General features: G+C 34.8%; 1 protein-coding gene across 10 annotated transcripts in view; it reads right to left on the minus strand.

Annotated features, from left to right (window-relative positions):
* Positions 1-23196, minus strand: part of ADAM23 (ADAM metallopeptidase domain 23) — a 71474-nt gene that overhangs the window by 26723 nt on the left and 21555 nt on the right. For all 10 annotated transcript variants that reach the window (XR_008431790.1, XM_053947354.1, XM_053947350.1 and 7 more), the window contains exons 4-16: positions 20417-20480; positions 18210-18292; positions 17496-17559; positions 15172-15244; positions 14616-14689; positions 13674-13739; positions 11075-11146; positions 8480-8646; positions 6480-6564; positions 5614-5704; positions 3975-4023; positions 2362-2461; positions 31-102 (exon numbers count right to left, since the gene is read on the minus strand). Coding sequence is in view for 9 of the 10 variants with exons in the window: in XM_053947354.1 (XP_053803329.1) it covers positions 31-102; positions 2362-2461; positions 3975-4023; positions 5614-5704; positions 6480-6564; positions 8480-8646; positions 11075-11146; positions 13674-13739; positions 14616-14689; positions 15172-15244; positions 17496-17559; positions 18210-18292; positions 20417-20480 (1060 nt within the window). In the remaining variant the exon portion in view is untranslated. The remainder of the gene's footprint in view (positions 1-30; positions 103-2361; positions 2462-3974; positions 4024-5613; positions 5705-6479; positions 6565-8479; positions 8647-11074; positions 11147-13673; positions 13740-14615; positions 14690-15171; positions 15245-17495; positions 17560-18209; positions 18293-20416; positions 20481-23196) is intronic.

A 23196-nucleotide genomic window follows, 5' to 3' on the forward strand; every position in this document is an offset into this window, starting at 1 on the left:
ACTTGTGGAGCAATATATAACTCTACTTACCATTCGGAAACCACAATCACATTCTTCTCCTGCTTCTACATAACCATTTCCACACTCGGTGGCTTCAAAGAGCTGAAAGAAAAAAGCCCCCACCCCGAAGTAAGAATAAAACCAGTGTCAAGTGACTTCTGTGTCACACACAACCCATTTCTGCAATGCTACACAAATGTACTGTCCCAGACAATGCAGGTGCCATGCCTTGGTGAAGGAAAGGCAGTGTGGTTTTCAAATGCTGCTCATCAGAATTTTTCAGACATGAAAGGCATACAGCTTTGGAATGCTGGTCCTCTTTAGGAGAATACTGTTCTCATAAAACCATGATAGAGAGAGAATACAATAACATTTAAGGGGATGACATTTGAACTTCATTCCTGTTCCATGGACTCCCATTTTTCTGACAATTCCTTCAAGAAACCAGTCCACAATATCACTCTTGGGATTTGCTCAGGTACCCACACTTGCTCATGCAACGAGCTAACTGTCCGTTCCTGTGCAACATTTGTGCAGGAAAATATTAAATAGAAAGAAATACTGCCAAAAGGAAGGCCTATGTGCCATTGGAATATTAGCAGCAGAAACAGATCCACTAGAACATGGTTGAAATGAGAAGTTAGACGTTAGTACGTTAAAATGTGAATAGATTAATCTACGGGTGAAAGATGTGAGGAAACCTTTCTGCATGGGCTTAGTGGAAGTAAAGCTGTGGAGAACCAGCAAGATATGAAACACAACATATAATACAATACAAATTATATATAAACTTGTATGGAATTCTTCTTTGGTAGTTTTGGTTGGGGCAGGGGCAAATCATAATGCCTAGTAAAAAAGATATACAACATTTCACTTTTGTTGTATAAACCACAGAGGTAATCAATAGCACCTATAATTTTGGGTGCCAGAAGCAAAACAATAGTGAAGAAATATCCATATGTGCTCTTCTTCACCAGCAATGCTGACAGGATTTAAAAAAGCATTTAATTTTTCTTTTTTTTCCTCCTCTTTAAGCTCCTGTTTTTCCTACACTTTGGTGCAAACAGCAAGATCTCTTATTCTGAAACTGAAATTCATTTCTCTATAAAATAAGAAAATTACAGAACACAAGCAGGCACACATAAATTTCCTATGGCAATCAGGAACCATTTAATGTTCATATACATGTCAGAGTATAACTCAAGATATAATTTTAAAAACGGCATCAGGGTGACTTACTTAACAACTCTGTTTTACTTACCAAAGGATTAAACACACAATTTTCTACCTTACCTCCCGACCTCTAAATAAAAGCATTCTAAACATTGTATGATTATTTTTCCCTCCCAAAGTATTTTAAAGCTGTGAAGCACTGGCACAGGTAATATATAAAGATAATTCAACCATTTTCCTGGAAGCTTTTTCCCCAAAATAAATCAGATTTTTATTCTGTCAATTTGACAATTTCTTCGCATTACTTTGCCTGACAACTGTCACTAAAAACTGAAGCTGTGTTTTTCTATTTCTGTACTTATTCCATTGTGTAAGAATTCTTGCATTCTTATTCTATAAGCAAAGATTGCTACCCTGGGAAAAGATTCAAAACCATTTGAACAAGCAAATTTTTTAGTTATTGTGCAAGGTGATGGTCCACCAAAGGGTATAGCATAGTAAACAGAACAGCCTAATAGCCTTATGTGGTATTAAATTCTACAAGGACAGCAGTTTGACACAATGATTAAATAGAATATTAATGCTTTGGATTGCTCTTACTTGGCAAAAAGAGCCACATGGAATATTTTTATACTGCTCAGCTTTACAGGGATGTCAGGCTAACATTGTCTTCGAAAAAATTATGACCTTGGTACAGTTTTAGGCAAAAAGCAATGGTAGAAGGAAACAGCTATGAATGATAGTTTGCTAGATGTATATTTCAAATGAAATTAAGCTAACGTTGAGAACAACAAAAAGTTACTACTGTCTATATGAAATCAGCTATGGATTTCTATTTCCTAATGTGGTAACTGGCATTCTCTTTAACAACCTGAGACACAACGTCTAAGAATTGATTATAGGTGGAACATACACTTCTGGACTTATTTTGCATTACTTCCAGCTTAAGTAGTGCATTTATGCTGAATGCAACATTTATCATAATTTGAGTATGAAGAATTATGGAAACCAAGTTGCATTCCTCTCAATATTATTTTAAAATGCTAAGGACCTGAACAGCTAATTACAACCTCAGGAAAATACCCACACAGATATCTGAATAAATTTGAGAACAAATGATGTCAGTGAAATTATAACATTTTCATTACAACGTGTAGCAGATGTCCTGACTACTAACGCATTTATTACCTTTGTTGGCCTGTTAAAAAGACAGGCACCTCCCCCGCGAAGTAAAAATTCCTTGTATTCTGCAATGCTGCATTTGGAGAATTTCCTGGAATGGTATACCCTACAATGGCAAAGAATTAGGTGAGTAAATGCCTTGAAACACCACCAGCTACTGGAAAGGGGCAAAAGGGTCACAACTTTTTAAAATACTGTAAATCCCAGTTTCTTACAACCACTGTGTGCAACAGTATGACAGCTCAGTCTTATTCTCAAATAATAAAATCAGAACAAAAGAAAAAATTTAAAACATTTTGCCTTTTTTGTATTTCTACTTTATGAATGTACAGTATATAAAACTGTAGCTTTTAAACTTCTTAATAAGGTAAACCCACATTATCCTAGTAGCTGCTATTCACCCTCTCTATTGCATGCATAATCCAGTATCTTCTCAGGTTTGTTTTTAACACCTACAAGATGCTACAGCAACAAGTTTCACAGCTTAATACAGACTGGTAGAAGAACAATTTCATCCCATTTTCTTCTGTCATATTTGCTAATCTCATTTCATGTCTCCCTAGTTCTTATACTAGAAGAAAGAGTAATCATTTTTGCATAATGTTACAGACTTCTCTCACATTTCCTCAACTCCATCTTTTTCCCAGACTACTGAAAACGTACTTTATTAGTAATTTCTCACTCAGAAATTGTCTGATATGTTTATCAGTCATGTTTTGAGATCTGGGAATGAGATCTATTCACACTATTAAAGGCTGGGGTAACCATGGTACAAGGAGGTTCTCCATTCCTTTCCTAACAGCTCACTGCCACTAAGCAATTTCCCCACTGAATTATTCCATACAGAAAAAAATGTCTCCTGACACTGATGGAGTTAAGTGAAAAGGCTTTAAAGTACAGCTAATTATTCACTCATTTTATTAGTCAGTCCATTATCAGCTTCTACATGACCATCCTCTGCTCCTGGCTTTTGTTTACCATTAACCTTTTTTACAGAAGAGGCTTATTCTAACAGCCTCTTCTTCTGATACTTCCATCCAAGACCAATACTTTGATGATTTCACCATATGAAGGAAGCCAGTATCTATTCTGATCAATGCTTTACCTCAGATGCCAGGAGCAAATTTATGGAATGATTTTTCTGCTGCACTCATACACTGACTGACAATTACAAGTTTACAGGGAAGCCACAAAGTAACCAATTTCCAAATACTGTACAAAGAAACTAAGCTCCTTCTGTCTTACTTGTAACTAATTTTCTCCATGATTTTTGCAATCAAGCTTCCACAGTGAGCAAGATACTGACAGGAAGTGATTTATAAGACTCAAACCCCTATATTTCAGAAGTTACCCTTTTCTAATCAATTGCTTACAGTACAGAGAAAAGAATCTTTGGCAGTGTGAGGGTGGTGGGCAATGAAATTCCTCCCATATAGATATGTTTCCCCTTCAGACTTCACTGACTATTTATTTACCTAAGGATTGAGTTCCAACTGTTTCTAGTTTTTCGTTTATTAGCACTAAAACACATGGATAAAACTGAATGCATAAATATTTCTGTCATAATGTAAATTATGAACTCATTCCAGAGCCCTTGGTTACTGATATTTATGACATACCCTGTTTCCTCCATGATGCAACCACCCCAGGATTCAGTGCAGTCACACTCTTCTCAGACAAGACCAAAATACAACAGAAAAGGAGAGAAGTTATACATATGCTTACAATAAATATAAAGTACTCACTATAAAAATGGAGCTTGACTAATCATACAAAGATTTGATGGTTGCTTGGCTATACAAACTCTAGCCCCAAAAAGGAAACCAGCCCACTTGAAGACATACTAATACCTTAAATAAATACGGTACTTTCAGATTACCATATCTGCAGGTTCTTAAGTCTCAACACAAAATTTCAGGCACTACACAAAGCTAAAAATAGTTGGCAAGGTTCTTCCCTACATGCTCTCAAAACAGGCAGCACAAGGCTGCCTGCAGTACACATAATATTGATGATTTTAAATGTTCACATTTTCTTCTCCCTAAAAATACAGAATACCCTGAAAGAGGATTGTTACTGGACAGGCCAGGCTTTTTCCCTTTGGCATAAAATTATTAACAGTAATATGTGAATCAGCCAATTAAACATTCATTTGAAAAAGTAGTTGAATGAAAATGGATTTACAGTTTACTTACAGCTATAGCACGTAAGTCAACAATGACCAAATTCATAACATAAAAACAAAAGATCAGCACCTTATAGTTGGTAAAACAGAAGCTGCAAACTGCCCATAAAAATGATCTACCAAAGACAGATGTACTGTAGTTACTACTGGAAACCCAGAGTTTCTCCATGGACAATATTCAGAGATTATTTACATGGTTATTTCTAATCTCCCCAGGTCTTTCATTAATCTTTCTCTACAAAAGGCCTCCAAATAAGGACACTAAGCTATCATATCAAAAACCTCTATCTTTCAGTTAAAAAATATTCTCATTTCCAAATAATATGAACTCTGTTTTACCTGTAACCAAAAATAATGATATAGAAAATAGTTTAGCAATTTGCTAGATTACACAACTCATAAGCAATGCTTTACAAAATGATATGCCCAAGCATGGTTTCCTAACTCACAGATTTTTGAAGTGATTCCACAATACAGTCAACATAATCAATCACGTTTTTAAAGAGGAAACAAAGAGAACAGGTAGCCAAACTCGTTACAAAATGCAAGTGAAAAACCAAACCATTTTCTTTAGCCCTGAAAAGGGGTTTGCAGCAGTTTTTTTACCAACACTCTACACATGTTAAGACCACGCAAATCTGGTCTGACTGTGAAGTAGCAAGATAACAAGTTGAGCAAATGTCATACTGGACTAGGTTACAACTCCTTCACATGTCTTCAATTGTAAATCAGGTATTTTTGCATTTTAAGAAGTCAGAGATTGTTCTGTTAATTTACAGATTTCATGATGATAGAAAATGAGTTCTAAATTAAATTAATGGTGTTTTTAACAATATACTTTTGAATATTGGTTATGAAGCTAACCTCGACACAAGACATCACTGAGGTCATGCAAAATGTCTCTAAACCAGCAGCTCTTATTTTGGTGACACTGAAATTTCACTATATATATTTCCAAAAGTAGCAATTCTTCTTCTACAGTTACAGCAATTTTGGCATTTCTTTCAAACACAATAAAGGAAATGTTAGGAAATGTTTTTAGCTATGGAAGACAAAAGACTCTGTGTACATACTCGGTTTCCTGGCAGCTGGCTCCCATTGTATTCCAAGATTCTGAGCAAGACTCTGTGCTAGTTCCTGTGCCATGGGCAAAGGGAGGCCATACTGCATTCCAAGAGTAGCACAATTATAAAAAAAAAAACAAAAACCCATTAGTTATTGCAATGAACGCTACACTGGCTCATTCTGCCTTACCACATAACTACTACTTCAATAATTCAGTGTAGTCAATCACAATTCTATGTGCATATAAGGAAAATAAACCCAGTAAAGTACATAACAGATAAAGTTTTCCTCTCCTAATCTCAGGCAATCTCTCCCCACTGGTTAATCTAAAGAAAGAAGTCTATTAATCTAAAGAAAGAAGTTCTGTAATAGTAGGATTTAACCCACATAAAACCAGGAGAATTTCATTATCAATTTAACACTGCACTGAGGGAAAAAAAATAACAGTAATAGTAAAATAATCAATACACAGGGACAATTTGTTTTCTAATTTAAATGTTAAAAAATTTCAGGCAGAATTACATGCCATTGGTACCTCAGAAGATAAGTGTCTTACAGCAGTAAGACAAAGATATTCACTGCTTTGTTTCAAATACTCCTGTCAGAGATTTTTCGCTCTAAATTTCTGTTAAATATAATAAAAGCCAATTTAAGTTCTTTTTAAGAGAATAATGCAGACAGGAGAAATATTTTCTGAAAAGAAAGGCACTCTGAGCAGTAGTTTGATGATGATCAAGAAGGCTGGCTGTGAGAATCCTAACTTTTTAATATGTAAATTATCCTTAAAGCCCTGGATACTGAAACATATGAACTCATGAAATTATAATGTAGACATCCTACTTTATTTCACTTTAGTGATGAAAAAAAAAATTACCTCATTCACTCCTACTCCTCTGGCCACAGAGCAAATACCTCCAAAGTAACTTAAGCTGCTCCTTTTGTAATGAAATGTCACATTCCTTACAAACAAATAAAAATAAAGAAACTATAACATGCTGACATTGGGCACCAAGAGCTTATTGAAAGAGCATACTCTCACACATACTATGATAGATTGCATGTACATTCATTTATTTCTAGCATAAAAGCAACTGCAAGTTTACAAACAGAATACCAACACTGAAAGAGGTGTTTTATATAAGCTTTGACACAAATACTGTTTTTTCTTTTGTAGAGTCAGAATCAGTCCTAACCCACAAACAAACCCACAAGCACAGGAAGCTTGAGTGCCAGACTCCTAAGACAATACAGTGATAACATTTCTTTAAAAAGTTCACAATATATTCCAATTTATGATCTGTCACAAAGGAATTTGGTTCTGAAATGTACCAGTACTGAGAACTTTAAAAATTATCATCTTAATCCAAACCAACTTAAGTTTTAAATCCAAATGAAAAGATTTGAGTATACCTAAAGGGAAAGTAATTTAATTCTGCTCTTTAACCTTGCCTCCTTTCATTTATTGTTAATATGCCCCAAATAATTTAGTTAAGTAATGTGGAAGATCTAAATTATTCAATAAAATGCCTATAAATTACTATGAATTACACCTATTTTAACTTCACTGTCATAACAATAAATCTACATGGCCTACAAACAACCTGCAGTGATCCTGCATGATGTACGAATGACCTAACCTTTGAAAATTGATGGGTTTGTTTTAAATGACAGGTTACCCCATACAGGTATGTATTTATTTTTCAGAACACTCTAACTGCCATCAGAACTTTCACACTGCAGCTTAACAAAACACTCACGGCCAGGGGCTTTACAACAGACAGGATTGCAGGCACTTTTGGAAATGTTCTAGTTCATCTCTCCCCAGCTCCAAGGAGGCTCAGCTGGAGCATGCCATGTTCAACTAGCTTTGGAAGATCGCCAAGCATGGGTACTCCATAGTCCCTCTGTGCAGCCTCTTCCAGCATCTGACCAGCTTCACAGTGAAAGGGATTTTTTGCCCTATGTTTAAATGGAACTTCTTGTATTTCAGGTTTGATTTGATACCTTTCACCATGAGAAGAGCCTGTTGCTGGCAAACTCTTCAGCAGATGACACAAAATATGCATGGAAGTCACTAAGAGTGCATGTCAGCAGCACTGTGCCTGTATTATAGAGAACAAAATCAGCACTGTATTGTGACGCCTGTAAAAAGGAAATCTGGAGGAAATTCTTCATCCCTATTTTTATCTTCTTCTGCAGAAGATGAACTATAGGAGAATCCCATGGAAGACATTAGTTACTCCATCCTCACAGTATGTCATGCTGCTGGGACACAGCTTAAGATCTTTCCCTATGCTGCACAGGAGAACACACATTTCCTCCTCCTCTTTGCTTACAATGCCATGAAGTAAAATAATCTTTGCTCAAGGCTGAAGTCATCCCTAGTGATGAAAGTGGAATTTCCCCTCAAAATGCATTGCATCTCAGAACAATTCATTACAGCTCTAAAGGAGAAGACCTTCCATTAACAAATCATCACTGCAGTCTCACGTGTGAATAAATTTACTAACTGGAACACTCTTATGGCAACACATAATCTTGTCAGCTCTGCCCTCTCCTGATCATAACTGGAAAAGCAGCACATTACATACCTGATAGCAAAGTGTCCTTAAGGGCTCATCTAAAGACACTTCACATGTGACACTGTCTCCAGTTCCAAAGACATTCAAATATCATTACAGATATATAGCGACATGACCATGGTATATACTACAGCTATTAAAAACAGGTGTTAAGTATTGATTAAGCTTCCTAAGGAAGGCCGATATTGATTGATACAGAGACTACCAAGCAAAAAAAGTAAGAAAGAAGAGGCAAGTAGAGAAAAGCAGTAGACAGGAAACAACATTCTGAGCCATTGCCAAGGGTACATACGAGAGCAGGTGCACAGCATCAGCGTGCTGCTTGATGTAGTGCTGCCGGTACTTGGAGAAATCGTGGAGCATCTGCAGAGGGTCAGGGCGAATATTAATGCGATCTCTGTCTGTCCAAGTCTCCACAGCAACGAGAACCACCCTGGTGTTCAGCTGTTCCTTGTATATCTGAGGGCAGAGACAGGACAGGCACAGGAGTAGAACACTGGGTCAAACATGCACAGTTAGCCAGTAAGAGTAAAGCGGAAGGACAGGAGGGATAGAGCAGGAGGAAAACATGGGGAAATAGTTAGCTGGCAATGCTTTGCATTTCCTAAAAGCTGATATTCTGATCCACTAAAATTTTATGTTTTAGAAGGAAAACAAGAAACAACCCTTGTTTCTCTTTTTTTTTTTTGAGCCACTCCATTTTCTTTAAAATTCTCATGGCATATAACTTTGCCACTGAGTTCTGCAGAAAATCTGTGCAAAAATCAGCAAAGAAGAAATGTAAAGGTACACTGGGTGATCTCAAGGAAAAGAAAAGAATGATCTCAAAGAGTAGCCAAAGACAATTCTAAAGTTGAGATTAAATAATTTCCCAGTTTTCCAATAAATCCAAATTTTAATTAATGCTGGATTTCCATTTATATATTATGATCACTTAATTCTCACATTGCTTGAGTAAAATTAATGAAAAAATCTTGATTTTACTACAAATTTTAATGTTACTGTAGCAATAGACAAGGAAACAACAATCAGGCATTAATAATAACAAAACAGTTTTAAAATATGCATTTTAACATTGTGCACGATACTTGATTCTGACATAAAACTACTGCTGTCTTTTGGTTCAGTTCAAAAAATATCAAATTTTATTAACTAAGGTTATGCAGAACGCACAAATCTACAAAAGATGCATTCTTTATTCATCCTGACCACAAACCCAGTTTTGTATCAGGGCAGCATTAATCTTATTAAAAAGTCAATGTATAATATTCAGCTTAGAAAAAAAAAAAAAGATAAATATAAAAACAAGAGATAGGAACCAGCTAAGCTCAGTTTTGTCCAAGACCTTTGAAGGAAAAGAGTATTAGCATGCTTCAGTCTCAGGGAGACAGGTTGAGAACATACACAGAAAATGGTTTACAATATGAGCAAACCCAATGAAATTAATCTGCCTGAAATGATATAGGGGTGGATAAATAAAGACTTTACTTCTCTTTGTTGAGAGGAAAACTCTATTTCGTGAAGCAAACAGCAACAAAAGAATGGAAGAAGGGGCAGAGAACCTGGAGGCCTCTGAAGGCCATTATCCTTTTCCCAATAATAAATCAATAAGAAATACAGCCCACACCACATGGATGCAAGGGAATATCACGGCAGAAAATCCTGCTCTTTTTCATGCTTTATTTAAATAAAAAGCCATTAAGATGTCATTTTGTAAGATTTCTATGAAGGTACTGAATTCTACACAAGAATGAAGCTTGTATTTCTGCATACACACATAAAAATGGAAAAAACAGACAATATAGAAAGAAAAGATGGATGAAATAATTTTTGTTAAAATGCAGAACAAAGAGAAAGAAATAATTATCAGATGAGGAAAAAATAAAGATGCCACCTTTTCTTTGGGTATGTCCAATATAAAGTGCAGAAATATTACAATTATTTACATTTTTATCTGCTCTAGTAATTTTTCTTTAGGCTACTGGCTTTTCAGATTATAGAAAAATATTCCAAAACACTTCCAAAACCACTTTATAATATTTTCATGCATTATAAATATATTCACCGAAATTCTCAATATACATCCAGTACACTTTATATGTAAGGACAAATACTGCATTGTTTCCTCAGAGTCAAACTGCTGACAATGTCATCATATCACACAGTTCCACTGGTATCAATAATGTCACATGGAAAAGGTACTCAGAGTCAGCTTTTGTATTCATCCCTATTTTGTATTTTCTGGTAGCTTTTGTATTCATCCCTACTAGAAAATCTACCTTTTTTCACTACATACAGAGCTCTGAAACATGTGTGATCATTATATGTGCATCAAAGAGAGGACAAAAAACCCCAAATTAATTTTACCACAAATATTACTCTTAGTTTATATGCTGTATGCAAAATTGTTTTAAATTTAGCACAGATACAAGTATAGTATCTGTGTCAGTTCCACCCATCTATAATGTAGTACAGTGGCATTTTGTTTGTTTTTAAGCTATAAATAGAGATTTATAAAGCAGATTATTTTACTCACACTCACTTTTTCTTCCAATACATATGTTTCCCTTGTGAGCTATACTTGCAGTTTCAATCACTTGTATTTAGTTACAAATATAAATTTGATTAAATCTCATTCTTAATTGGTGACACATAATGAAATCACCCCTGCCAAAGGCAAACTCTGACTGTTGCAAGCTTTCAGAAAAATGCCACAGATAATCTGGTAGTTTCTTATACCTTCACTCCAGGCTATTCTTCTGCAGAAGAACTAGAAGTACACTTTAAAGTGTAATTGAAATTTGGTATCTGAAAATGATAACGTTTTTAATACAGTGCTAAAGTAGAAGTCAGTGAATCGGTTTTCAGAAGAAACATTGATACTTACAGCATCTACAAGGTTTACCACAGACTTCGCAAAATTGTTTGTGTATGCAGTTGAAGAACGGTGCCTTTTGAACTAAAAGAAGAGAAAGTAGAGCACAGTGAGAACTTAAATACTTATTACTAATTCTTTATTTTTACAGCATGAACGTAAAATTAACATTTTAAGAAAGAGTAAGGAAAAAACTAAAAAAACTTTTCAGATCACAGCCTATATCTCATATTCAAGAATCCCTGGAAGATAAAGGAAGCCATGTATGCTATGCAGCCTTTCCCAACTGTAAAAGGAGCATTTAACCACAAGAAATACTGTATTTAGAATCAGAGTTCAAATGTTTGAGACAAAATTACAGGTAAACATGAACATAAACATGAGCTCAAAATTGACAGGACACTTTACCCATTAAAATCACTTAACCTGATGAGTTACATATCAGACTTTAATTATAAGACATGAAGATGAAGCATTTACCACTTATCCTGTGCACAGCTCTTTGCAAAGGCCTCCTTTTCTACAATAGCACAACACTTTTATGACATGCCGCAGGAGTTAGAGGAAAAGGCAAAATGGAAGAGGGAGCGCATGGTAACAGTAAATATGTGTTTGAACACGAAAAGAGTTAAGCTAAATATCTTAAATTCTAACTTCAATTTTTTTTTTAATAGACCTCGATGAGCTGTATTAAAAGTTCTGCTTCATGATATCTGTGCATGTCATTACAATGGTTTAATGTCTTTCCTCATCCTGCCTCACAAGCCCTTTCTGTTCCAAGTTAAATTTTTTAAAGATGCAGCTATGGTATCTGAACATGAATCCATATGACTTTCAAGAAACTGTAAAATTATAAACCAAGATTACATTACACAGTATGATCTGAAGATAGGAAAAATAGGTCTTCAAAATTTCACAGAAAATGAACGTGAAATTGCTTAAAACAGGGGAAAAAAGCCTTTATCAAAAAACTTACTAATTTCAACTACTGGTTAAAAGCAACAAGTCTCATTGCCTCACAGTGTTCTATGAAAGTGTCAGTTATTCTCTCTATGAAACACAGTACTTAAAAAGAGGCCTTGGAAGGAGAGACTCTCCTCTGAGTAGCTGCTCTCAGGTCCAGTGCTAGTAGGTGCCTAGGATGTACACTGAAAGAAGCATTATACCATGGACTGCTCCCCAGAGAACAATGACAATGGGGAAGGAGGAAAGGCTGGCTTTGGCTTTTTGTTTTGAGCCAATTCCAAACTTTTCCAGAAGTGGAAAGGTAAAATAATATGCTTTGGAAGATGTTCTTGGTTTTCATGAAAGAATTAAAATGCTAGAATCAATAGCAATATACCACAAAATGCGGTTAAACACTGTTCCTAAAAGAACAAAGCTTTTAGAGGAGACAAGAGTGTCTGTAATAAGTGTAGTGAACACCTTCAAGCATGCCTGCAATACAAGAGGCCAGGGGAAAGAGACAGACATAGGAATATTTTCTCTTCATAAGGAACACCAAGCATAGACATCAAACAAGACAACTAAATGGCCATAACTTCAGTTACTGTGCCCTACTCCTAAATAACCAACACTTGAACACTCTTAAGAGTAGTTTCCTAACAGGTGGCTTTACAAATGAAAACAGCTCATGAAATTTCTGTCCTACTTTTTCCACCCATTCAAATTCCCTCCACAGTGCTAAATTAACACAGATAAAATATAAGTTATGTTTGCCCAGACTACTTCTATGATTTATTAGACAGGTGAGGGGAGGGTACATTATCTGTCTATTCAGCACTGGAACAAGTATGAATTGCAGTATCCTATCCTGATATCTTCAATTTCTTGCTGTTAAATATCATCCTTTAGTGTTGACAACAGAGCCCACAACTCCATAAAGCACTGGGAAACTTGCAGCAGGGTGAGAGACATAAAAAGCTCTTTACTTGCAAATAAAATAAGTGGAAACTATTGTATCAGCAAAATTTGATTTAAAAAAAAGAAGTCATGCTTACAACAAATATCACTTAATCTGACTTTTTCCAGTCATCTCTCAACACAAGAAGGGGAAAAAATGGGCTTTCCTACCCCCATGCATTTGGGTTTTTTTTAATGACAAACACTTTCTGAATCAAACAAACAACTTACCTTGCACTGCATTATCACTCTTCTTTATAAGTATGGAATAGCCACGAAGAATAATCAGAGTTTTGTCTACATGTTTTGCTGCATTAAAATTTAGATTAGTAAAACTAAGCTCAAAGTAACAAATTCTGACCTTTTTCTATATAACTTCAAAGATAGGATGTAATTTTAGAATATTTAGTGTGTTTCCTCTGGACAAAAATGTTTTATTGCTTTACTTTGTTGGTTATGGGCATATTAATTTATCCATACGATACCAAAGCGTTCTAGATTCATTTTGAATATAAAATTGCCCTAGAAATTCTTAGGTAACATTAAACATCATTAGGTATATGGCCTACAGTGTGTCTCACAGTACGAATGTTAATAGCTGCTGATAAATAAAATCATGGGCCCAAAAAAAGGGTGACAATTTGTAGGCTGCACATCAGCCTACAAATTGTCACCAAAGGGAAGCTTACTATTGAATTTATATACTTACCATTTTATGGTCATTGACTATCATGAGCTCCAGATATTTCATTTCTTCAAAGACACCACGAGATAACTGATGAATTAGAGAAATTTGAGAAATCATGAAGATGTAGTTATTTTCAAAAATAACTGCAGCTGATTTTTATTATATATACATATTAAATATATATTTGCTTAGGGTATATAAACCAGTAAACAACTGATTGTGAAATGCAAGTAGGATAAAGAATCATAGCTCCAGTAACTTAGACGCTGGCTGAGTATCTGAGCCACATATCTAAGAAAGTTCAGGTTCTACTCTTTTTGCTTCAGTGCAGACACCACCACTGCTTCCCTCCTCCTTTTATTATGTACTATTTCACCACAGATTGAATGAGAAAGTTACTAAAAACATAAGCACCCTCAAAAATATGGTGTGGATTGTGCAACTCAGTGAAGAAATTCAGAATAATCTCCTTTAACTCAATTATTCCCCTAACTGATACATATGCATATCAAGATCATGAGGATTGCCCACTTAAGTTCTCCCAGTAACCAGTTCTAGGTGTCCTCATTTGGATTTTTGATTTAATCGTGCTACTTAATGAGCCAAGTGACAATAAAGTCAGATATCTATAAACGCAAGAGTTCATTCAAAATTATTCTTTATTCTCAAGCTGTCAAAAAAATTAAAATTCTAAAGTAATTTCCACTACTAAATTTTTATTTAATTGATGCATAACGTTACTGTCACTTCATAAGATTTATCAACTTTCTTCCAAATTTTCTATTTTTGAAAAAAGTCTTCTTTTCTCAATTGATAACTGTATTATGTGACAATATTACATAATATTAAGCTTCTAAAAATACTTGTTTCCTAAGCACTATATTCTCTTGACATTAAAAAATACAGAAATTAGTGAGTTTGGTTTTATAAATGGTCTTAACTCAGGGTCACACTTCTACTTACTGCTCTCTTTCTTCTTCTTCTCCTCAGCCACTGCAGTTCAGACAGAAAAGGCCATTCAGAACTGGAGTCAGTCTCTGTAAAAATTACAATTTCAGAATGCACACTGTCCAAACCAAAAGTAGATTAAGATCACAAAAATTAGAAACACCCTTGCTATTCAAAAGCTTGTTTTTAAAAAGATATAAGACATATCAAAACTCAAGTAATTTAGAAATTTTAAAGCATTCAAGGAGAGGTGAAGTAATGATAACCTGGGCTTCGAACATACATTTTCTTCCATCTCATTGCCTAGGTAACATTAATATCACAGATTAAATTCAGTGGTTTTCAGAGGAAAGCTAAACACAGGCCTGTGGATGAAAATCTTACAGCTGCCTTTTGAAAAATCTATATTCTTTTGCAATAATTGGGAAAAAGGGCAAGTAAATATCTATTTTTCAAGATTTTCTAAATAATCAGCAATTTTATAAACACTGCTAGCCTAATACTCAGATTTTCCAAGTTATATATACAATTATTTCCAATATTTAAAAACCCATAACAAGCAAAAACATACCAAGGTCCTGCAACTGCTTGGAGGCTTGTGTTCCATAAGTTCTTTGGATGATATGTGGCCTACTTTTACTTTCCTAAAAAGAAAAATATGTGAAATTTTCTTCTAATTAATAACATCAAGTGAAAACGTGGCACTTCTTTCAGTATTTATAATTTTTATTATTTTTTCTATAAAATGCAAGCAACTATAGTACCAGTTTGGGATAGTACGAATCTGAAGCCATCTATTTGCAATCCTGAGTAAACCATAGAGGCTCTCTGCTTCAGCAAATTGACCAGTCTACAAAAAAAAAAGTGTCACAGATGTCTTTGAGATTACCTTTAAAAGTCCTTTAAAAGCCTTAGGGTTAGAGAACACAGATCCCTTATTCCAATAAATCAAACTAGAATGTCTGTATTTGGTTGAAATCTTCCTTCCACAGATGAAAAGCAACTACTACTCTTTATGAAAAAAATCCTAATTGCAGCAAATTGCAAGAAACCAATCAATATACTATCCTTAAGAGGATCCTTTCACCCTGTTTTATTGGTGTATTCCGCACTTTAAAAGGACAAGATTTTTAATGCATATTTTCGTTAGAAATCTGACATACTCCAAATTATCACACTTGAGTATCTACTCTAGAAAACAACTCCTTTCTTCCATAACACCTCCTCTGCAGAGGCTGCCAAAACAAACAATTCTTTTCAAAAGGTAGGTTGCTGCTGTTCTGTAACTTCCATAAGAAATACATAGCACACTGAAGGACAATACTGCATCTATTTGCTAGATTTTGGGAGGAAGGAGAAGGAGTGTTATATAGTATCTACTATAGTTAAGATTAATCAAGTTGAATAAAGTACATGCTGAAGGCTGTGTTCAAGATATTTATCTCATATACTGCAATTAAAAAATGAGCCTCTGAAAGCTCTCTGTAGCTGTATTATTTCCAGTAGTTTTGAGAAAATTATGCATCTCATCTGTTTTCTTATTTAGAGTTAAACTTGAAACCTTGAGTTGGTAAATGGAATCTCATTTTTATAACCAGAACTTACAACTTTGCTCTACTTACAACCTTTACTGAAATACCACTCAGAGAGATATCCTGGTTTCCTTTGTTCACCCAAGCAAGAAAACAGTTTAGCTACATTTTCTTCTTCCTTATATAAACATAATCTGCATGAATTTACCGTGTCTGTGTTGTCAGTTTTTAGAATTGCAACCTTTACGAACATGTGCTACATCGTAGATAGGCAGCATGTACTGTTGTTCCTGGGGAGACTGATTCTTTTAGAGGTAATATTTTCCCATGTCTCTGAAGTTTCATTTGTAGCCCAATAATTGACTGTCCAAATTATACCAAGGCCTCTGAATGTTGATCCAGTTTTTTTGACATTATAAGTCAATGATTTTGCAGATCTTTACTCAGACTCTAATTTAAGCTTTGCAGTCACTACAACATGTTGGGTCAGCAGCATTAATTATTTGTCACATACTATACACATACTGTCATACACATACTAGAGCGAGACAAACTTGAGAACTGTGGCACAGCATCTGCAATATATCCTACAGAGCAAGCAGGATACAAACCTTAAGAATTCTCTGTCTCAATATTGAAAATAATTTCACTGAAAATCACTCAGAAGTTAGAAATATACCTAGTTTTACTGCTGTCTGTGAAACTCTGTCAGCTGTATTAACAGCTAAAGTTTTAGAAATGGTTGTACACATGAAACACAAAAAAAAAAAAAAAAAGCAAAATACTTGCATAAATGCAGTCCTATATGCTGATCCAGCATAATCTTGTATTTGAATATGCTGGATCACAATCATTTAAGCTGTACAATGATCACTGACTTAAGACATACAAAATTTAAGACACCCAGATGTAATTATCTACTGAATTATGCTTTTTGTGGAATCATGGCAGGTCAAGAGCAATCTGATGCAACTATTTAGAGAGGAATGTACAAATGAGTTTCAGAGATCCTTTCAATGAATTTATAAACACTTTAGTTCAAGTACTAGAGCAAATTGATAAACACTTTTTGACAGTCCATAACCATGTGCTATGGGAAACAGTTTTATTTGTCTGTTCCCAGTGTCTAAATGATCAAGAGCAAGTAGGAAACAAAGGATTAAAGAAAAGCAGAGAAAAACCATAGGTAAATCATAATTACATGTTTGCCACCTTAAACAAATTCAAATCAAGTGTTTTAAAATACTCTTCATTTTCATATGTGTGCATGAGACATATCACTTATTGATTTATTCTAATACTTTTATTTGCTATCCCTTGAGCACTTTCCTAAACCAAACAAACTAGACAAAAATAAACTTACTGCAGTGTGGGTCAGATCCATTGGTTCTATCAAGTACAAATAAGTACTGTCTTCAAACATGCCACTAGAACACAGAGAGAAAGAAGTGATATTTAGGATCACAAAGCAATCAGTTTGACTCCACGATATGAATTTTGATAAGACAAAACCAAACTTAGGGCTGGAAAACTGACAATATTAAATATATATTCATTAGTACCACCTCTAGCTAAAGGCAAGAATTGGGGGATTATTAAGATATCTGGCACATTTTAATGGACTAACACTAAAGGTAATGGCAATGCCATGATAAATTACCAAAAAGGGTAAAGATTTGATGTTGGGAAAAGGAAGTCCTACAACACACCCTGAGCATGCAAAACATAATCACCAGCTGAGCTGCACTTAGCAGTAACTAATGCTAATTTCTTGCATTTTTTCCTTGTACAATCTAACAAAAAGATCCTTTTTTCTATGACAGAATTATACATGAATACTGAGCATACAAACTGCTGAAATATAATTCTTGTTTATCCTTTGCCATAATAAGTCATCTGGGGAAATATTTAGCTACACTTATTATATTCAAAGGTTTCATGAGACAGTATCGAAACACTAATTCCAATGATACTAAGAAAAATTTCAAAACAAAAAAAAAATCGTTGAGCCTTTAGTGTTTCAGTTCCTTCCATATTAAGACATAGCTTTGTTTAAAAAATGAGAACATGCACTTACTGAAGTCCATTACAAGTTGAAAGAGCAACTTTGGAATGTTTCACACCTCTGATATTTCCATGGTAGTAACAATGTTCTCCCCCCTAATAATTTTTAAAAACAAACAATCACACACACAAAATTATTCTGATTTAATATCTGCTGCTTAAAACCAATGCCAAAAAAATTAACAATACACATTTACCTCATTTATGTACTTGTCTTTTCTGTCTATCAGCAATAAGTTCAGTAAACTAAAACATTTTATCAAAAAATTTTATTCAAAACCCTCAAGTGTGGTTGTCTCGCAGCTATTGCTTGAAAAAACTACTATTCATCATAAAAATATTTTAATTCTTGTGTCATGTCCACTCCAACATGCATATTAAACACATTCTTTATGTAATGATTGTAACTTGAAACATTACAAAAAATGTAAACGCTCTTTGTCTATGACAGCATTATTTCCATTTTGCATCTTACTCAATGAGATATTCAGATTCTGATTTAAATTCCTTACAGGTTATTGTGTATAATTAAATCAAAGTACTTCACAGAAAGTAATCATTGTGTGTTTACCCTTCCATCAGTGAGAGTGCATAAAACATACTTTTTAACAGCTAAATTTGATTATGTTTCTTACACAAAGCTTTTCAAGATTTTTATTTAAACATGATCATCTGAGTAAAGAAATTGCTGTTTGTTTTTCAGTAATTTTTGTAATTAACTACCTCTTTCTAGAAAAGACTGTACTTTTCATTGAGCTCTCACTTCTTTAGATCCACATTAGGAAACAAAACAACCTTTTACTTGGGCATAAAAAGTATTACAAGACACTGCAAAGGACCAGGACACAGTCCTTATTTGACCTCCTACACAAAATGTGTGGGGTTCTGGGGTCTTTTCATTATCTATAATGAAGCCTTTTACACATTAACGTGACCTCAGGAGCTCTATTATCGCTTCTAAAGAAAGCAATTCAGAAAACATCCCCTAGGAAGTTTGGATCAAGTTACTGCAGCATGCAAAGGTAGCCCATTTGCTGAGTCTGAAGTTCTAATATAATTTTCCAGTCAGATTCATGATTCAGCAACCGCAGTGCTCAATGCTAGTGCTGCAGCTGACAATTGCATGAGCTTGTCTAAATGCCAGAGGGAATTGTTTTCTTGCATCATTTAGCATTTTTTGCCTATTCTGCAGAATACTGAGTCTTAATGGAACAACTTCCTTTGCATGTAACATGAAACTGTTTTTCTTCTTCAGTGGAAGAAAACAAAACAGCATATCTCAGTAATTACATTGCAATGGAATTGTTTAATTCTGCCCTAATCTGCCATTTATTATTTTATTTGAGATTCTCTACAGCAGGGCAAAATAATAAACCAAACATCTACTTGGACAAACAACAGTCCTGACTTTCTGAAGACTTTAATACAACCAGAATGTTTGCTTGCCTCCACTCTAAATACAGATATAATTCACACATATGTTTGCAAGAAATATTTTGGCATTTCTACCAAATACAAAAAATAATTCCCTTCAAATATAGTTTATAACCTTCCTAGGAATCTTCCAGTCCTTATTTTCTTAATACAAACAAACAGACTGATCTGGTTCCTTTAGGGCTGAACTACCTTGCAGAACTTTAATCTGGCTTTGGATCAATAGCCTCTGGCACTGAATTCAATTTGAGAGCTAGTCTGACAAAATTAATTGGATGTCTAGCAATATGCTGATTTTGTAATAACTCCAGAGGTTAAGGTTTCAGTTAAATCTTGCATTTTCTGTTTCACAGCTGTATCATTCTTGCAAACAAAAGTCACTGGAAGGCTTTTGGGTTTGTTTAAATGTCTTACATTACCATTATTCTTTCTCCTTGCACTTTGTGCTAAGGACACATAAATAGTTAATGAAGACTAATCTGATGGTGACTTCAACCCCTCCACCTCCTATATTTTACATGATGTAATTGTCCTGGCAGTAATGGATCGTCTTCACTACTACCACCTACAAATGCCTACTCCTCACCCCAAAACACAGCTTTCCTTTTCTGTACAGTTCCTCTTGTATTACTGAAATACCTGTACAAGATGAGATCACAGTTACCGTCTACGTGTGGAAAAACACTTCTGAAGTTTATAAGTCTTGCAAAACATTTTTTCTCTTTTTTTTTTTTAAACATTTCATTGGCATTGTTCCCTCAGAAAGACAATTTAAGAACACAATACCTTAGAAAATTTTGGTTTTCCATCTTCATAGTGAATCTCCACATAATTGGAAGATAACAAGTCACTGTCAAAGAAAGGATAAATAAAGATGAGAAAAATCTGAGTACTCTTTCTATTGCTATCGGTAGGTTTGGGGGTTTTGTTAGCATTTTCAAACCATTTTTATTTTCCTTGTACATTAGTTTAAAAAAAAAATCAAGCAGTTTGTGTTCAGTAAATGGTTTGATCGTACACTGGAAGTCAGAGTGCAGTATAGAAGGGGGAATTTCATTCTGCAATCTAATCCCCTGTATTTCAGCTTTACAATTAGATTACCAGCCTTCTAAATATGCAAAAAAAAAAAAAAATACTCCTTGGCTTCAGAACTTTCCTTGCTGACAGTAAATGTATTTTAGTTCATCACCATTTTCAAATAGCTTTTCCATTTTATCTAAAAGTGTAAATAGAGTGTATGTAAGGCTGAACAAATACACCATTGTTATGAAGACAGGAGTGTATAATCACTTTCACAAACTTCAAATACTCAGGTTTTTTCCAAAAGCAATAATGTGCCTTAAAAGAAAACACACAATGCAGAACCCAAAACACACTCCATACTACCCTTTTTCTTACCTTCACCTTTTAAGATACCTTTCTCATTCTTATTTTATTCCTAACTCTGGCAAGAAAAATTTCAGAAGCATAAAATTTTTCCATAATGTGTCATTTACAGTTTGGGATTTTTTAAATTAATCTTAGCCAGCCTGTACACATCCTGCAATAACCTCAGTGCCCCAGTCACATCTCACCCTGTTACAATCAGGGTTGCAGCATAATGCCCAGGGAGAGCAAAGCAATTAAAGATGTTAACTGGCTCCACCAAATATGCAAGAGAAGCATTTTACTTAATGTGATCCAGAATTCTTAGCATTTTCAAAGCCTCTAATGTATACTTACAACTAAAAAAAAAAAAGTTTTTAAAAATCATTAAAAGGTCTGATACTGGTACATATATCAAAACAAAAATATCATTGCTACAAATAAAAAAACACCATTATGTAAGTCTGGTGTGGCAAAATAGCTCTGATGGGAATTCATTACTAAAAACAACCTATGATAATGGGTATCTCAAACTCAGATTAGGCTATTAGCAATCCTGGTAACACTTTAACTCTGGGACTCCTGGCTCCTCAAATCAATTCTTCATGCCATATTTATCAGGCATTACACTCATTAGAGAGCATCCTGCAGAAGTCAGGTACCAGTGGTTCTCTTAGAAGTTCTTTCTCATGAAACTGATACAGCACACTCTGGGCCTGCAAACCCAATGCTAATGGCCCTGAATAATTACTGAAGTCTAATAATTTGCCTTAAGCATCACTGTGAAGGCATTATTAAAAATATTTTTTAAAATGCAGATTTAAAAATAAATTCAGTTGCATGAAATAATTTTAACTTTGTGTCATAGTAAGCTAAACATTTTCTGTAGAAAATACAAATGCTGTAAAAATAGTGTAAGTACTTGACTACAATGCAAATATTTATTTCTTCAATGTGGCAAGATTGAAGCTTCTAAAAAGGTATGCATATATAAAACAATTAGAGTGTTGATAACATCCTTTTATTCTTTGCATTTTTCATGCTTGTTATGAAGCATAAAGACTACTGTTCCCAATAGGGGATGGTACAGACAAGGCTAAAGGTAACTGACATAAGTAAGAAAACTGAAATCTGTAATTACAATAAAAGTATTAAAAAAAATAGTGAGAATTATTAAACACAGGAACTGTGCTCAACATGACAGGGCCCTGACCAGATTCCAACTTTTACAGACACTTCTGCTTCAATTCACAAAGGCTGTTTGGTTTCCTGAAACTAATTCCTGGATCAGCACTTATCTACCTGTTGCCAAATCAAGCTCACAATTTCACACCTTCTTTTTTGCCCTCTTTTAGTAACCTTATATGACTGATTTCAGAACTTCTTTCTATGGTATCTAGTGCTTTTTGCATCTCGTAAGACTTGCAGTAAGTGATTTCCCACTGTGTCTACTGACTCACAACTAAATATAGTTTAATTACAGCATTTCTCTCAGAGTTATCCTATTCTGTGTGACATAAGAGCTGCTCACAACTTCTTTAGTCTATCCTTCCAGAGTTTAGTATTCTTTTCTTGGATTTTGGTTGAGCTTCTGTTGTAACCCTGTTGGTTCCCTCATCTGCCAACATTTTCCATTCTTTAGCTTCTCATTACTTCCAACTGCCAAGGAATTCCCAGTTGGGTTTTGTCCAAATACAGTGTCGCACATGATAGGACATCTAACATGGAATACTTATGATGGAAAACTCCTATATGTATATACACAAATATTACAAGTCCAAAGCAAGGATGCAGACAGTTTCCCAGTAGACTCTACACTTTTCTCATCACTGACTTTCCAACATGTATGGGGTCTCTGTGGCAAGGTTTTGGTAGTGGAGGGGCTAATCAGAGTGGCTCTCTGAGAAGCTGCTGGGAGCTTCCCCCATGTCCAACAGAGCTGGTGCCAGCCAGCTCCAAGATGGACCTTCGGCATCTGCAGGACACAAGGCACATCAGTGAAATTCTCCATGCTGAAGAAATTCCCTCCACAGAAAATTAAGACCTGCTGTTTGTGATATACTTCCCAAATGCCATGCTATGAACAAAATGCAACTTTAATTTGTGAAGCACTCTTTTGGCAAATGTAACATAGTATCCACGACCTAGAAGGTGGAGTGGAATATCTTTTATAAGACAAATTTCACAAAATTGTTTCTCAT

The sequence above is a fragment of the Vidua chalybeata genome, chromosome 7, assembly GCF_026979565.1.
Source record: "Vidua chalybeata isolate OUT-0048 chromosome 7, bVidCha1 merged haplotype, whole genome shotgun sequence".
NCBI classification, from domain to species: Eukaryota; Metazoa; Chordata; class Aves; order Passeriformes; family Viduidae; genus Vidua; species Vidua chalybeata.